A 17,607-nucleotide genomic window follows, 5' to 3' on the forward strand; every position below is an offset into this window, starting at 1 on the left:
CTGACACGGGATTAATGCAGGAGCTGCGCTCAGCGACCGACCTCGCCCTCTGGACGACGAAGGTCACAGCGCGGTCTCTCGGGCAGGCGATGTCCACCTTTGTGGTCCAGGAACGCCACCTTTGGCTCAACCTGGTCGAGTCGAGAGAGGCTGACAAGGTTCGATTCCTTGATGCCCACATCTCCTGCTAGTCCACGTAACACAGTTCAGTAGTCGTGGCATTTTGTATAGGGACCCCTAGTGTCACTTCATCAACACAACGTCGAGTGAGTGACAGAAGGGAAACATCTTGCTTACTGTCGTAACCTCCTTTCCCTGATGGAGGGAACGAGACGTTGTGTCCCTCCTGCCACAACACCAAACTACCCGCTGAATGGGCCGGGACCATGTCTCGGCTCCTCAGTGCAAAAACTGAATGAGTGGTTGCATTCCAGATTCTTTAATACCCGTATGTCCGGGGGAGTGTCATGAAAATTCCACTCGCCAATTCTCATTGGCCTTTTCTCGAAGATCAGAGATGTCTGGGGCTCCCGGAGCGACCCCTAGTGTCACTTCATTGACACAACGTCTCATTCCCTCTATCAGGGAACACATTTGGAGACTAGCTGTTGCTCTCTCTGGTAAGCCTGTTTCATTTTACGTCTGTGGGGAGCTTATGGTTTATGTTGAGCTTTGACTGCCAGCATACAGACCTGCACCTTTATTCTGTAAATAAAGTTCTCTGGGTTCCCACATTAAGTTTTACCTCTGATAATGGCCATAAACTATCAAATATTTATTGGAAGTGGAGCATTGCAAACTTTTACAAACGTAATCTTCATAAATATAATTTACATGAGAAAAATCACATTTACGAATTGTTATTAATTTACACAGAACAAAACCCAAATCACAATCTGCAAAAAAAAAAAAAAAAAAAAAAAACCTTCTGAGATCATATGGATTCAGTCAGATTTATTGAACAGAAAGTGTTTGTGGATCCATCACTGCGTGTGAAACTGTAATCAAGTCCAATAGATGTCTTTGTCATTACATTATTTTATGTTGCTTCATAAAAGCCTATACTGCCAACGGCTTTGTAGATAAAAGGTTTAGAGTGCATTCCAATGTGTTTTTTGCTGAGTTTAGTGTGTCCCATGCAGTATGGCTCACCTTCTCTCACATATCGCATGCAGATGACCAGTGTGTCCAGTATGTAAAAATTGGATGTCTTATTTTTTAGTTCTATTGCATTGCTGAAGTCATGTTATGGTTTTTAAGGTCCTGCATTGTTTTTCAAATCTAAAGTGTAGTGCTCTCACATAGCTGCACCTCTTTTCTTTATGTGTTTGGACCTTTGTCTATGGACTGCATCACTTCCGCCTTATTTTCGATTAGTCATTTCAGCAATTTTGTAATCAAGTAATCATTTTAAATCGAGTAATCGTGACAGCCCTAATCTTGACTGTTCACATAACTGTACACACACAGACACATGCTCACCATTGTCATCCTCCACATCTCCAAGTACCATAGCCGGGACCCCGATGGCCGAAGCCAGGACCCACACGCAGATGTTGACCACCTTGGCCTTGTGGGGTGTCCTCATGTCCAGGGCTTTTACCGGGTGGCATACTGCAACATATCGATCCATGCTCATCACAGTGAGGGTGAACACACTAGTGAACATGTTATAATAGTCGATGGAGACCACAGCTTTACACAGGGCATTGCCGAAGGGCCAGAAGCCAAGGAATACATCAGTGCCCTGGAATGGAAGCGTTGCCAGAACAAGGGCATCAGCCAGTGCCAGGTTAAAGATATAAATGTTGGTAGCTGTCTTCATCTTGGTATATCTAGGAAAGAGAAGAAGAGAGATAATTAAAATATAAATCAGGATGAACAGCACATTTATCCTGACAAAATCCAGTCAGTATTTGTGAGAAAACTGATCGGTTGCACCTACATGAAGTAGATCCCCTGGGCCCTTCTCAACAATGCCATTAAAATGACATTTCACGTCAAATCCGCTTCGCTTTTCAACGTTTTGTCTGCAATCTCTTCTTTTATGGCAGCAAAGAACTGCCATGACAATGCATGAAAATTGGGAATTATTTTTCAGGAAGCTGTTTTGTGATGGTAGAATAAAGAGAAAGGTTGATAGCATATGTAGTAATGTACCAGTGATGGAATTATTCAAGACAGCTGCAACCCCACTGCGCATGACAAAGAATCCAATTTCAATGGAAATTTAAATGTGAAAGACCAAAAGATGCCGTGAGTATTTGACACTGACATTTACAGTATGTAAATCACAATTAAAATGAACTTCTCAATGTTGAAATTAGTAACTTTTTTTGAGTGCAAGTTGTAGTGCCAATGTTGGACATCCCAAGTAAGAATTAACTTTCTCAGTGTTACAATTAGCCACTTATTTTGAGTGTGAATTGAAATGACTGTGACAATGTTTTGCAATACAAAGTGATTAATCAAAAGTAATTCTTCAAAATCTCTGCCTAGTCCAACAAATTGTTTTGTGCTGAATTGCAAATCTCTGTAATCAAACTAACATTTAACAATAAAGACAGGAAAAATTCCTTTTTTCACACTGGCTCACAAGGTGAGAATTTTTTTCTGAGTATAAAGAGTGTGAATACACTGTATTTAGCACAATAATTGTCTTCACCTAAAATCTTCATGCTCCATCTATTCCAGAGTTTCTAAACCATAATTTTATGCCATTTAATTTCCAAATATTTCAAATGACTACCATTGTCCACCTCTCTCTGTCTCTCTACCTCTCTCTTCTAATATATGATCATTAGTAGACAATATGATGCTTTTTTCCTCCACTGCTCTCCTTTTTAGGCCGTTATGCAACAGCAAGAGCCAGACAGAGTTAACACGATGAAGGAGAAGTGAAAAAGAACGACAGCAACACATCCTCCTCTAGTTCTGAGTCATGCAGGTATAGAGCCATTTTAATCATCACCACAAAACTCATCAGATGAAATCATGATACACATCAAGGGGAAATTTACTACGAATAAATCTCACCCAGTGATAGCATTGCTCATTTGCACATGCTGTCTGCACTGTTTTGGAACTGATTCACTAAAGCCAAAAAAGTTAGTGTCAAAAAAACAAAACAACTGTGCTGAATGCAATTCTCAGGCTGCTTCTAAGTGTTATGTGGAGGATGCAGCAGACCACAGCGATCTTGCTGGGAATTTGTTGCTCTTTTAAATGCTGTAAGTGTGATCGACTACACTGCGAGTCTGGATATATGCTCTTATCCATTATCTGATGAATTACTGCTGCAATGATCGCTAGACACAAACATCTCTTTAAAAAAAAAAAAAAAAATTCATAGCATGACATTAATTGCACCAGGCAAATAGATCTGAGCTTTGTGAATAAGGTGCAATCTATAATGAGTATAATTAAAATAGAAAGGATCCATGTTTGTGCTAAAACAGAATGACAATAACAATGACTTAATTTAAATACTTAGAGCCAGTTATACTGGATTTTGGGTAATTAGTGAATAAGATGCAGTTCCCTATCTGTCACTCACTCAATGTTGGTGTCGATGTAGTGACACTAGGGGTCACTCTTGGGAGCCCGAGACACCTCTGGTCTTTGATAAAAGGCCAATGAAAATTGGAGAGTGGTATTTGCATGCCACTCCCCCAGAGATACTGGTATAAAAGGAACTGGTATGCAACCACTCATTCAGATTTTCTCTTCGGAGCCGAACGGTCATGCTCATTGAGCTGAATACTACTGTTCATTCACCTCTGCTGGATCTGACGGCGCATTTCAGCGGCTTCTCCCCCCTCTGCACTGGTGCACTGCAGAGAACGCCCCTGGGTGCTTCGGCAGAAAAACTAGAGAGTATATTTTCTGAAAGAGCATTTTTCCCCTCTAAAAGAGTATATATTTCTCTAAAAGAGCGCACACACGGAACGTCTTTTTAAAGAAGCGTCTTTTTAAAGATGCTTTTCCGATTGTGTGTTATTCCTGGTTGTGCTCGTTATCTCTCACCTTCTAACGGTCACAATCACTGTCTTTCGTGTCTGGGCACTGCTCACGCGGAGACAGCGTTCGTGGATGGTCATGTTCTCATTGCGAGAATATGTCCATGGCAACATTGCGGTCGCGGCTCGCCTTCGTAAGAAAGTGAGCCACCCCAGAGGCTCCCGCCTCGGTCCTTTTACACATGGGTATGAGGCCAGCACGGCTAGCACTGGGGGGTATCCCCCCGCAGACCTCCCATTCCCCAGCACGCTCGTCTGCCCTGATCGGGCTTCCGGGTGAGTCCGCCGGCTCGTCTCACGGCGAGTTCGACCTCTTATTCGGAGCCCGCGAAAGTGATGAGCTCTCGAGCGCAGCATCGGAGAGTGGGCTCGTCCAGTCGGAAGCCTCAGTTGGGCTCCTCCCTTCGGGGTCGATTGCCCAGTCACAGGCTGACGCGGAGATGATGACATGCTTTCCCGGGCAGCCGCGAGCGTCGGTTAGAGTGGATTTCACCGCTCTTCCCTGAACCCTCACGGCTCGGTGATTGGTTCCTGGGCTAGCGGCGCTGCTCAAAGCCATGCCCCACCCTGTTCCTTTCTTCCCGGAAGTGCATGAAGAGTTGAAAAGATCGTGGGAGGCACTTTTTACTGCCCGGTCCCAAACTTTTCAGCTTCCCCGCCCTCACTACCCTCGATGGTGGGGTGGCCAAGGGCTATTCGGCAATCCCCCGGTGGATAAAGGTGCTCGTGGTGCACCTATGCCCGCAGAGCGCCGCCACCTGGCGCAGGTGCCCAAAGTCCAAGGCCTGTAGGTTTACGTCGTCTCTGACGGCCAAGGCCTACGGTGCCGCTGGACAAGCCGCCACCACCCTGCACGCCATGGCTCTCCTGCAAGTCCGCCAAGGCACTAAAGGAACTGCACGAGGGTAGTTCCGCCCAGGGATTGATGCAGGAACTGCGCTCGGCAACCGACCTTGCTCTCCGAGCGACGGAGGCCACACTAGTGGTCCAGAAGCGCCACCTTTGGCTCAACCTGGTCGAGATGGGCGAGGCCGACAAGACAGGATTCCTTGCTGCCCCCATTTCCCAGGCGGGCCTATTCCGCGACACCGTCGAGGACTTTGCCCAGCAGTTCTCAATGGTAGAGCAGTAGATGGATGCTAGCCGGCATATCCTGCCCCGGCGCAGCTCAAGATCCCGCATCCCGTCTACTCATCGATGTGACAAGGGTCATGAGGACAGGTCTCTTCCTCCCCCGTCCCAGGCTGTTCCGGGGTTGGTCACAAGGAGCCAGGTAAGTGCTTCGATATCCTTAGACTCAGCACAGCCACGACGTGGTGTGGCACCTCGAGCTTCGCCCCGCCACGAGGTCCCACCTGCAGGTACATCCAATGATGTTGTCCCTTTGGTCCCCCTTGCGCGGAACTTGGACACATGGCTTGCGCTTTCCAATCCGTCACAAGGGCTGGTCCGGACTGTCTGACTCAGCTGTGCGATTCACTTCGCCAGGCATCCACCCAGGTTCAGCGGTGTCCACTTCACCTTGGTGAAAGACGAAAACGCTGCCACCTTGCGCGGAGATCGCTACCCTCCTACGGAAGGGCGCGATAAAACCTGTCCCTCCAGCCGAGATGAAGAAGGGGTTTTTTCAGCCCCTACTTCATCGTACTGAAAAAAGGCGGTGGGTCGAGGCCAATCTTGGACCTGTGAGTTCTGAACTAGGCTTTACACAGACTCCCATTTAAGATGCTGATGCGAAAACGCATTCTGGCGAGCGTCCGCCATCAAGATTGGTTCGCGGCGGTAGACCTGAAGGATGCGTACTTCCAAGTCTCGATCCTTCCTCGACACAGACCCTTCCTGCAGTTTGCGTTCGAGGGTCAGGAGTATCAGTACAAAGTCCTCCCTTTAGGCCTCTAGAACTGGTCCCCAGGCGCGTCGTGGTCATGACAGATGCCTCCAAAACGGGCTGAGGTGCTGTTTGCAACGGGCACGCAGCCGCCGGCCTCTGGACGGGTCCGCGACTGCGTTGGCACATCAACTTCCTCGAGTTGTTGGGAATTCTGCTCACCCTGCGGAGGTTTCGGCCATTGATCCAGGGTAAGCACGTGTTAGTTCAGACAGACAACACGACAATGGTAGCATATGTCAACCGCCAAGGTGGTTTGCGCTCTCGTTGTATGTCACAACTCGCCCGCCGTCTCCTCCTCTGGAGTCAGCAGCACCTCAAGTTGCTGCAAGCCACTCACATCCTGGGCAACCTCAACACTACAGCGGACGCACCGTCACAACAGGTTACCCTCAGGGGAGAGTGGAGACTCCACCTTCAGGTGGTCCAGCTGATCTGGAGTCGATTCGACAGGCACAGGTGCACCTGTTCGCCTCCCAAGAATCCTCCCCACTGCCCGTTCTGGGATGCCCTGACCGAAGCCTCCCTCGGCATAGACGCGCTGGCACACAGCTGGCCCCCTGGCATTCGCAAATATGCGTTTCCCCCAGTGAGCCTGCTTGCACAGACCCTTTGCAAGGTCAGGGAGGACGAGGAGCAGGTCATTCTGGTAGCACCCTACTGACCCACCCAGACGTGGTGCTTGGACCTCATGCTCCTCGCGACAGCTCCGCCCTGGCAAATTCCTCTGAGGAAGGACCTTCTTTCTCAGGGAAGGGGCACCATCCGGCACCCACGCCCAGACCTCTGGAATCTCCATGTCTGGCCCCTGGACGGGACGTGGAAGACCTAAGCTGTCTCCCACCTGCGATGGTAGACATGATCACTCAGGCTAGGGCTCCCTCTATGAGGCGACTGTATGCCTTTAAGTGCCGTCTGTTCGCTAAGTGGTGTTCTTCCCGTCGGGAAGACCCCCAGAGATGCGCAGTCAGATCAGTGCTTTCCTTCCTGCAAGAGAGGTTGGAAGGGAGGCTGTCCCCTTCCACCTAGAAGGTGTACGTCGCTGCCATTAGCAGCACACCACAACGCAGTCGACGGTAAGTCCTTAGGGAAGCACGACCTGATCATCAGGTTCCTAAGAGGCGCCAGGAGGCTGAATCCCTCCAGGCCACGCCTCGTTCCCTCATCGGACCTCTGTAGTTCTTCAGGGTCTACAGAGACCCCCCTCTGAGCCTTTGCAGTCAGCCGAGCTTAAGGCACTCTCCTTGAAGACTGCCCTCCTGACTGCGCTCACTTCCATCAAGAGGGTAGGTGACCTGCAAGCGTTCTCTGTCAGCAAAACGTGCCTGGATTTCGGTCCAGGTTACTCTCACGTGATCCTGAGACCCTGACTGGGCTATGTGCCCAAGGTTCCCACCACCCCTTTAGGGACTAGGTGGTGAACCTGCAAGTGCTGCCCCAGGAGGAGGCAGACCCAGCCCTGTCATCGCTGTGCCGGTGCGCACTTTACACATCTATTTGGATCGCACGCAGAGCTTTAGAATCTCTGAGCAGCTCTTTTTCTGCTTTTGGCGCACAGCGGAAAGGAAGCGCTGTCTCCAAGCAGAGGATCGCCCACCGGCTCATTGACGCCATAACTATGGCATATCTCGCCCAAAACATGCCGCCCCCGGTAGGGCTACGAGCCCATTCTACCCGTGGTGTAGCGGCTTCTTGGGCCTTGGCCAGAGGTGCCTCTCTAACAGACATTTGCAGAGCAGTGGGCTGGGCAACACCCAACACCTTTGCAAGGTTCTACAACCTCCGGGTGGAACCGGTTTCATCCCAGGTAGTGGCACGCAACACAAGCGGATAAGCCCGGGATAGCCGGCCGGGTGTATCGCTTGCACATAGCGCCTTCCACCTCCTTTTGAGCTGAAGACGTGCGCCGTTAATTCCCAGTAGTGTTCACAAAATTTGTTCCCTGGTTGACTTCCTCCGAGCCCTGTGGCAGTCGAATGTTCGGAGAGACTCGCTGCAGGCCCAGTACACGCGCTAACTAAGAGCCCGGTTCTGGGGTAGGTGCTCCGCATGTGGCGGTTCCCTGTAAGGCTAACCCCATGCGATCTATATCTTCTGCTAATTCGTTTCCCTGCTGGCAAACTGCGTCTTCCTTGGGCAGAGCCCCTCTGCCCCAGTCTCCATGTTTGTAGTAACTCCTCCCCCATTGGGCAGGATCTACCTTGAAGGCTCTCCACATGGTTGGAAAGACCATGTGATGTATTCTTCCACTTAAATATCCCCCCCTCTCTTGGGGCGAGGTGTGGTCTCCGCGGTGTCCTCCCCTTGGGAGGGACACCCCCCGACTAGACCTGGCGGCCCTGTCGGATAATCCCCCTTCTTTTTTAGGGAATGGAAAAAGAGAAGGGGAAAAGAGGCCACGACTGGGTTAAGCCTGTCTCTATCTTTGGGTAGTCGACTTGTCCCCAAAAAGGGCCGTTCAACACTCATAACTGTGTTGGGGGAGGTTACGTGTCGACCTGGTGTGCTGGCTATGAGGCACACAGCAAGTCTGCCCACCACACACTGCCAGTTCACGTAACACAGTTCAGCCTTGTGTCGTTTTGTACAGGGACCCCTAGTGTCACTACATCGACACCAACGTCGAGTGAGTGACAGATAGGGAACGTCATGGTTACTGGTGTAACCTCCATTCCCAGATAGAGGGAACGAGACGTTGGTCCCTTCTGCCACAATGCTGAACTACCCGCTGAAATGGCCGGAGCTTATATCGGCTCCTCGGCGTAAAACCTGAATGAGTGGTTGCATACCAGCTCCTTTTATACCTGTATCTCTGGGGGAGTGGCATGCAAATACCACTCGCCAATTTTCATTGGCCTTTTATCAAAGACCAGAGGTGTCTCGGGCTCCCAAGAGTGACCCCTAGTGTCACTACATCGACACCAATGTCTCGTTCCCTCCATCAGGGAACGGAGGTTACATTAGTAACAATGACGTTTTTGTGCTGAAATATTGTACACAAAAGTGGCACAACTGTTAGTGAATTCTGCCCAAAGTCTGTGGTTCCAGCAGTAAGCATTGCCAAAATATTTCTTCAAATATGATACAGTTATTTGCTGAACCTACCCAGGAAGTGGTGGAACAAAAGTTCGACTTGAATCACATTCTAACACAAACAGCATTTTAATATTTACAGCTGTATTAATAGGATAATGAATGCACTGGCAGCCGTATACACTGCTGTGATAATTTAATTGGACTTCATAACCCTAATTATTGATATTAGCATAGTGTTTATTAACCACGCTGGGTTTATTGGGACTAGCATTACCAGCAAGTGAAAACATCACCCTTTTTTTGCTGAAATATTGTATTGTATTGTATAAACTTAGTCATATAGTAGTTAAGGGTAATTGTCTTATATTGGGCTCATAATTAATGAGTATGCCTTCAATATTTTAATCACAGCATTGTACTGTTCAGATGACTCCAACTTCTCTTTAATTAAACTAATTTCTGAAAAATCTGTCTTTATCTGAGTAGATGTGAGCAGACCAAATTGACCATTGTAGTAATGAGTGTTTACAAGCACATCAATATGCTAATTACTTCCAAAATTCAGTTTATATATAAAAATACAAATAAAAAAATCAGACAACGCAAACCGCTTTTACATGAAACTTAAAATCATCATCTTATTTTCTACTATTGATGTCAAAACATAAACAGGCATGTGCACAACATTTGTGCGCATTGGATAAGCCAGTAAGAATGCCGATAAAAGTTGGTTTTATGCAATGCAAAATTGGGGTAATTTCCAAAAATGCAAATGCGCTGATTGGTTAAAACAAGCATGAAAGTGCTCAATGGTAACCTTATAATGGTAACCAAAGTGATCAAACTGGGCAGCATTTCCCAAAAGCTTAGCCAGCTTAAGTTGATCATAGAGACCATTGGCACCAGTGGTTTCTAAGATCGATTTAGGCTTACGATGCTTTTAGGAAATGCTGCCCTGGTCATTTTAAGCAAGTCACCATCTGAACCAGTTTAGTAAGTCTTCTTCCAACAGAGATGACATGTCAAACTGAAATGAGAAAATTAAAAATTTCACAGAAGACTTGGTTATAGCAAAAAAGAAAAAAGCTGGATGAGTAAAATAAAATCTCACTGGACAGAAAATGTTTGCTTTGAAATGTGGAGACTGAAGACTGAAATTCTGTATGTTAGTCTGGATTGGATTAAGGAAAGGGCTTGTGAGAATTGTGTTTGATCTTCCACTAAAAGCATTTCAGCTTTTTTAAAAACAGACTGAGATCAGACAGCACTGAAACTAGACCCTGGGCCTCCAAGGGCAGGAGAGGGGAGTGGAGAAGGGAAAGATCAATGAAGTGGAGAGATGGAGAGAGCAGAACAGAGAGAGTAATCGAGGTTGAGAGATCAGGGAGGGGGAAGAGCCTTCAGAGCCGCAGAGCTGATGAGGCTGCAGTGAGCTTTTTGAGGAACCGGTAGGATTACAGTCATACACCATCAGTTTCACTCTTTCTAGCTCTCTCTCTCCTTCTCTCGTTCTCGCTCTCCCTCTCTAATCTTGTCTCCTGTACACAATCTTGGCTCGAGTGTCTACAGACAGTTTGGTCTCAGTTCATTAACTGATGCTAAAATGGGGAGCTCAGGGAGAGGCTCATCAGGAAATAATAATAATAATAAAAATAAAAAAAAAACACTAGAATTGGCTTCAGGGTTCTTAGCCTGTTTAAAATTAGCACTCAAGTTTTGTATTGTAATGAAAGAGGAAGGGGGTCAAGCACAACAACTCACTCACTCTCACACACAATAGAGATGACTGAACATCAGAATGTGAGAGTAAACAAAAGCAAAAGAGTTTTGGGGCACTTTGCTGTATATCAATCATGGGATAAAAGCCTGAATGTGTGAAGATGATAGAACAGTTTGCAAACTAGAGGTTCGGATATTATGTTCAAACTTTTGAGAATGTGAAAGCAGGTATAGCCACCAAAACCAGGACTGCTTAGAGACTTAACATAAATTCATAGATATTTATTATTACAAGTAATGTTTTGGCTTTAAAGCAAGTTAAACTCTAGTGACAGTGTTTGTGGCAAACTTTTAATTACCAAAGAAATTAATTTCATATGGCACATGTTTTTCAAAAGTATGTGTTAACATGACTGTAATTTGATAAAATTGCTTCCTAATCATCCTAAAGTTATCCAGTATTAAAACTTTATGTCTTGACAACAGAGCGACGGTAAACCCTGTAGACCTAAATCTTTTGCAAAATGTAAAGGAAACAAAAAATGCGTGCATCTCTAAAAAAGGACTGATTTATGTATGGAGCGTGAGTAGCAGAACTTCAGCCAACAAAAATGCTCGATCCAGTCCGGTTACCAACTGCAGTCCATTCTGATGAGTAATTCCAATCTCACCATCTTGGTTTATGTTGAAGTCCGCTCTTATATCTGTTCTGCGTGTGCTGTTGAACGTGCACCGGTCAGGAACCGCTGTCACGTCCACATGTAATTTTGGCTGTCTCTTTTTGAAGGCTTTTGCTAGGTTGCATAGCCTCTGTAGGCAGCAGTATGCAAAGCATCATCAACATAGAATTAACTTTGTTTAAATGAGCCTTCGTAGGACAAAAAGAAACAACACGTATCATGGTTGCTATGAAAGCACACATCGCTCTCAACCTGCACAAGTGCTCTGAGTGAGAAGGGAATCTCTGAAGTAAACATTTTCTAATGGCATCAGATCTTTTGTGATTTGATTTTATATTGTATTTTATACTATGGCAATTTTTAAATGTATTAATGTTACTATTCATAAAATTTATTCAAGGTGAAGTTTTGGAGGCTATATAGGTCAGCTTTGAAACAGAGTCCTTTTTTATTCCCCTTCTAAATGCAGAATAATCCATTACATTTTCCAAAAATTCTGTATGATGAATGAAAGAACTGAGGAAACTAGATCTATCAATTGCAGACTAGAAATATCAATTTCCTGATTTGTTTTGTATAGGGAAAGAAAAACATAGTGGCACCAATAGTTCTATAGTGTTCAACTCTAATTTTGGTCTATGATATAGTTTCTCCATAGATTATATATCTGTGCAGGGAAAAGGTATGAATACTCTGTGGTATAAATATTACATGATCTGCCATGTATCATGATTTATTTATGTCTTGCAGCCACAAAAGTCACAAGGGGAAGGGTGGAGGTTGCCGGAATTTAATTTAATCTTCTGCAGAGTAATATCTCATATCTTAATAGAGCAGCAGCACAATTTTGTGCCAATGAGAGTGTGTGCGTCTTTTGCAGACGGTTTTTGTGGAGACTCTCACCATGACACCTAATCTGCCTCGAATATTCACTAGGTTTAGTGAAGTCCTTGTAAAATAAGAGTGTTTGACGTGAGAAGAACAAGTGGATTAGTACTACATGTAAATAAATGATTTCACTCACCAAGAACACATGATGGAACAGTGATGTGTCTTATACGAAATATCATACCCACTTATTAACATTGTTATCTTTTTGATGTCCCTTCAGTGTCATTGCAAAGAACATATAGAGCTGCTACTCAGCAGTGTTGGATGTGACCAATCACAACAATCAGAATCATATTACATTTTCCTGTTATGAAGTGATGCAAGGAATTATTCTTTATTTTTCAACTTTTCAATTATAGTTTCCATTCTGTTGTTACTTGCATTACAGATATGATTTTATTTTGATCAAAATGATTGTGCTTCATTTTACTTTTAGAAGCGCATGCAAGCTGAGGGCATGCAACAGGCAAAGATGTGCAAGTGTTTTAAGTGCTCTCTCTGTGGCGACTGCACAGAACCCACTAGTGTAGACAATACGCTGTAAATAGCAGCTGTAAATGATAGCGACATCCAGTATCCAGAATGTGAATTTCGTATAATGTATTTATTGTGGGCCACATTCTGTTCTATTTTCAAAATCTCTCACATGCCGCATCAGAGCAGTCGGTTGGCCGCAGATAGCCCGAGGGCCGGACTTTGGAAACCCCTGGCCTGTGTGAAATGATGCAATGCTTTGTGATGTGTCTGTTCAAACAGACTGCCCACGTGAATTGGTGGCATTGCTTTGCGATGTGTCCGTGCAAAAGGGTCAGTAAGTAATTAATAGTATTAATAGTTTACAGTTGAACAAATCCATTAAACTGGCAATGTTGCCAGATTACCTTTAAATAAACAAACATACAGTACATATAATAAAACATCTAAATAATTTTTATTTTTTTATTTTTTTTTATTTTTTTCAGAAGATATGAAAAATGGTTGAGATGTCTGTTTATGGCAACTTCTGCTTTAAATGGGCATTAATATTTCTTGGTCTTTCTACGGTATGTATAATAAACTTAACTTTAATAAATTAACTTTATTAGTAGGTCACAAAGTGGCAAAAAACATGGATATTAATTAGGCAATATGCAGATAATGTCAAATCTTTTACTGTGCTGATAAATATTCATTTCTGATGACCAAATCAAGCGCTCCAAAAAATATTTCACAAAATTTAATTGATAACTTGATCCATACATCTAACGCTGTCTGTACTGGAATTGTGTTAGTCAGTGGATAAATATATAGATCAGTAAACTTTAGCCAGATCAATCGATGGCTGATTGGTCTCATGGTAAATTTTGGACTTTAGTACAAGGAGTTCTGGGTTCTACGTAACCCACCCTCATATAACTTTTTAATTTAATGAGCAAATATTTTATCTGAATGTCAGTGGATGTATATCATGATGACCGGGGACACATCTTTTGGCAATTTGCTTTGCGTTTTAACTGGAAAGGAGTGAGAGCTGCGTAACAGGAAGCGAGTAGAGCTGAAAACAATTTAGCAGAGACGGACCACTGGTTTTAAAATGAATGGGAGAAAGTTGAACGGCCAATGGCTGTAGCAAAGGAAGTCCTGCTGTACAGGTAAAAGAACCAATCACCTTTTAGATACAGACATCACATGTCAATCAACACGAGTATGCACATTAGCTGAAACAGCCTGCAAAATAGTGTTGTTTAGTGTAATCTGAGCTTAAGAAGCAGTCTTTATGATACTATTGTTGTCAGATTTTACTGCTGATTATAAATATGCTCTTTGATCGTAATCTTGACCAACCGTTTTGAAGATTTCCGTCTTTCCACATTCAGGTGGATAGGAGCTGTACTTTAATGCCACTTGTTTACATAGAAAATACTTTAGCTGCACAGCCTGGCCAGGAGGGACAAGTCAAAATAATTTTTTGTTGTAATCAATATTACGCCACAAATGCTGTCGATTGAGCTTAACCCTATAACAAATAACAAATATGATACACAACGTTTGACGGCTCATGTTTCACACTCTGTTCAAGCTGATGAGCCAAACAACCTGTAAGTTTCACATGTTTATGGCATCATAAAAAGTGGTTTTAATGTTTATATCGATATTTTTAAAATGGCGGTGGACTTGTGAAAAGTGACTCTTATTTTGGGATAAATGACAGCTTATTTTCATAAAGTAAAAGTGACAGTAATTATTATATTGTTACTGATATTTTAAAATGAGTATTTTCTGAATATAAGCAACTTGGTTATTTATATATATATATATATATATATATATATATATATATATATATATATATATATTATTGATAAATATGATAAAAATGGTTTATTGAAAAAATAATATTTTGATCATATTACATTTGATGTGCTGAATTGAACTGTGATACTTTTCAACCCATAATTATAGACCAAGGAGAGGAAGCTGTCAAGGCCAAACTGTCAAACATTCTGTATCTCTGAAAAGCAGGGAGTCCTCTGATAATACCCCAAGATTTACCCCTGCATGGGCTAAGAAAAACTTAAATAACAAATGTCCTATACAAAATTGAATTGCTGGGCCTCAGGAGGATAATGACCATTAAAGTTTAATGTATCAAATATGATACATAAGAATTGCACTTTTTTTTTTTTTTTTAGATTTCTTTAAGATTTATTTTTATAGTTTGTCTAATGGTACTAAAAACGTTTAATGTTAAAAAAAATAATAATAAATAAATAAAACATTCTGACAATTAATTAATATGTCAGGCTTTACAGTTGTATTGAACCCAGAATATTCCTTTAAGTAAAAAGGACATGTTTCAGTATGTCTGTTGAGGAATAAATACAAATATCTCCATAACTGTTCTCATATACCACCCTATATTGCCCCTCTCTACTATTTTTAGTCTGTGCTACCTTTAGTTTGTTTCCACCCTTTTCATACATATAATTCGTCCTGCCACACATGATTTTGAAAACTTCAGTATACAAGTAGTTTTGTATTTCTCATTTATTTAATCATACTTCTAAAAATTTGAAAGTTAAAAGTTAAAGTCTACCCTATATATAGCAACATTATGGTTTGATCCCTACTTACTTAGTTACTTTTTTGACCATACTCTTTGAAGGCAGATCAGCACCCAGGTCTGTCCGAGATGGACTGTTGAGAAGAAGGTTACAATCTTGAAGGCTAAATGCTTTTTCTTTATGCAATATTTATATCCTGTACAAGTTAAGAGCTGAACAGGTGAGAGACAACTAAAAACAATTAATTTAAAGTTGAACAGGTATTTGGTGTTCAGGAGAAAATAATTAGCAGAAGTGGATCTGAGCGTTTGAGCATCTCCTTTTGTGTGTGAAAACAAAGTGTTAGGATATGTGTTTGTGTTAATTAAAACCTCAACAAAGGCTTTCTCCTTATGTGCAAATTGATGTTTTTCAATGTTTTAGAATATGGTTATACAACAGAAGTGGCAAACGCTGTAATAATAGCTTCTAAAGTAAACTAGTCATCTTGAATCTCGACATATGGTTACTGTATGTGTCATAAGGCACTGTTCTGGCGGTCAGGGTGGCTAAAGCGTATGCAGATGATATCAATGCCACATTGTGATTTGAATGATGCAGTTACTGGTGTGTGCAACCTTCAATTTGCAGGCAAGATCAAATTGTACTGTCACTCCTTCTCAGCAGGCAAAAGAAAGCTTAATTCATTAATAATGAATGTCTTGTTTTAATTACCAATATCCAAGACAATACATATTTAATAAAAAATCAATCTAGGCAAGACTTTTTTACAACATACACAATTGAAACATTTTGAAAGGTTTTTTTCTCACACAGCAAGCATCAAATGGAACCCGTCTAACATGAGAGAAACAAAAAGAGAACAAAAAGAGATATTACAATCTCTCTCATCTCCTCAATCTTCCGCTGAAGTAGTGATCATGTAGTCCAGGGGTCGGCAACCTATGGCAAACTTGCCAGCATTGGCACGCGGAGGGGTAATCACTGGCATGCCAGCAACGGCGAGAGAGGAGTAGACTATTTTATTTATATAAATTCCGCACCTGCATTTCAATCTAGATCATGATGTAATTCCTCCTCAGGATCACGCAGCATGTTTTCATGAGCTGAATGGGAGGCTAAACATAAAGTTAAAATGTGACGAGACTGCAGTATACCCAACAGACTCGTGCATCGCGTGCAAGCCATTCGCACATCACGAGCCGGCAGTGTGTCACTTTTGGTTAATTTCGCGAGTAAACATGCTCGCTTTGCTTTGGTCAGGCTGCACGGATTACAGCCTACATTCTGTGTTTCAGTTGTTTCTTTTTGCTTTCAAAACAATACGTGATCTAATAAGGAAAACACCACTAATAATCCTTGAGATTTCCAACCCAGCATACAGGTACACCCTCCTTAAACCATGGCCACACTCAAAATTACATTAAACGATTAAAAGAGAAAACATAAACCCACATCGTGGAATTCCAAAATCTAAATTAAACCTGGAAATAAAGTTTTAGGATTTTCTTGTCACACTCCCATTCAGTTGAGGAAAACATGCTGCGTGATCATGAGGAAGGATTACATCAAGATGTAGACTGGAATGCAGGTGCAAAAAACTTCATATAAATAAAATAGCCTGCTCCTCGGCACAGCCATTGACCAGTGAAATAAAAAATGGCACTCTATGTCAAAAAGGTTGCCGACCCCTGATGTAGACATACTTCAGGATAATTATGTTTTTTTCAAGCCCCTATAGAATAAAGATGATTGTCCTATTCAGAACTGAAAGTGATCGTGCAATTCATAGCTGACAGTAATTGGTAGTTAAGTCGCTGTGCAGAAGGTTTTATTATGGAAATTTACAAGGAGGCTTATAGAAAATGGAAAACATTGAATGTGTCTTCAGCAATTCACATATATACTACACACAGAGAAACACATTGGTCAGCAAAACTGAACCAGAAATAATGCAGACACATATAAATCAGTGCATACACCTGAGGCATGTAAGGCCGTATGCCATTAGAGAGAAATCAGTTAAACGTTGTTCACTTGTTTAAATTTACCTTTACATGTACAGAACAGATTATAAATAATAAAAAAGACACATCCGGAATGACTGGAAGATTCATTATAAATTAGAGCTGCTGATGTAACATGTTAATTCAGTGCGATTCATTTTATAAAAAATAATGTGTTAAAAAAATTATGCAATTATTCACGCCATCGTAATAAGTAATCACCCTACCAATGGAGCAATTCAAGCTTGAAGTGCCACCTCAGTGTTTTTTTTTTATTTTATTTTTTTTTATTTTATTTTTTTAATATGTCAGCAGGGGGCAGTA

General features: G+C 42.8%; 1 protein-coding gene across 1 annotated transcript in view; it reads right to left on the reverse strand.

Annotated features, from left to right (window-relative positions):
* oprl1 (opiate receptor-like 1) overlaps positions 1–17,607 on the reverse strand; it is a 113,999-nt gene that overhangs the window by 33,338 nt on the left and 63,054 nt on the right. The window contains exon 3 of the mRNA XM_051662667.1: positions 1,483–1,835. Coding sequence (XP_051518627.1) covers positions 1,483–1,835 — 353 coding nt within the window. The remainder of the gene's footprint in view (positions 1–1,482; positions 1,836–17,607) is intronic.

Source organism: Myxocyprinus asiaticus, chromosome 29 (assembly GCF_019703515.2).
Source record: "Myxocyprinus asiaticus isolate MX2 ecotype Aquarium Trade chromosome 29, UBuf_Myxa_2, whole genome shotgun sequence".
Taxonomy (NCBI): domain Eukaryota; kingdom Metazoa; phylum Chordata; class Actinopteri; order Cypriniformes; family Catostomidae; genus Myxocyprinus; species Myxocyprinus asiaticus.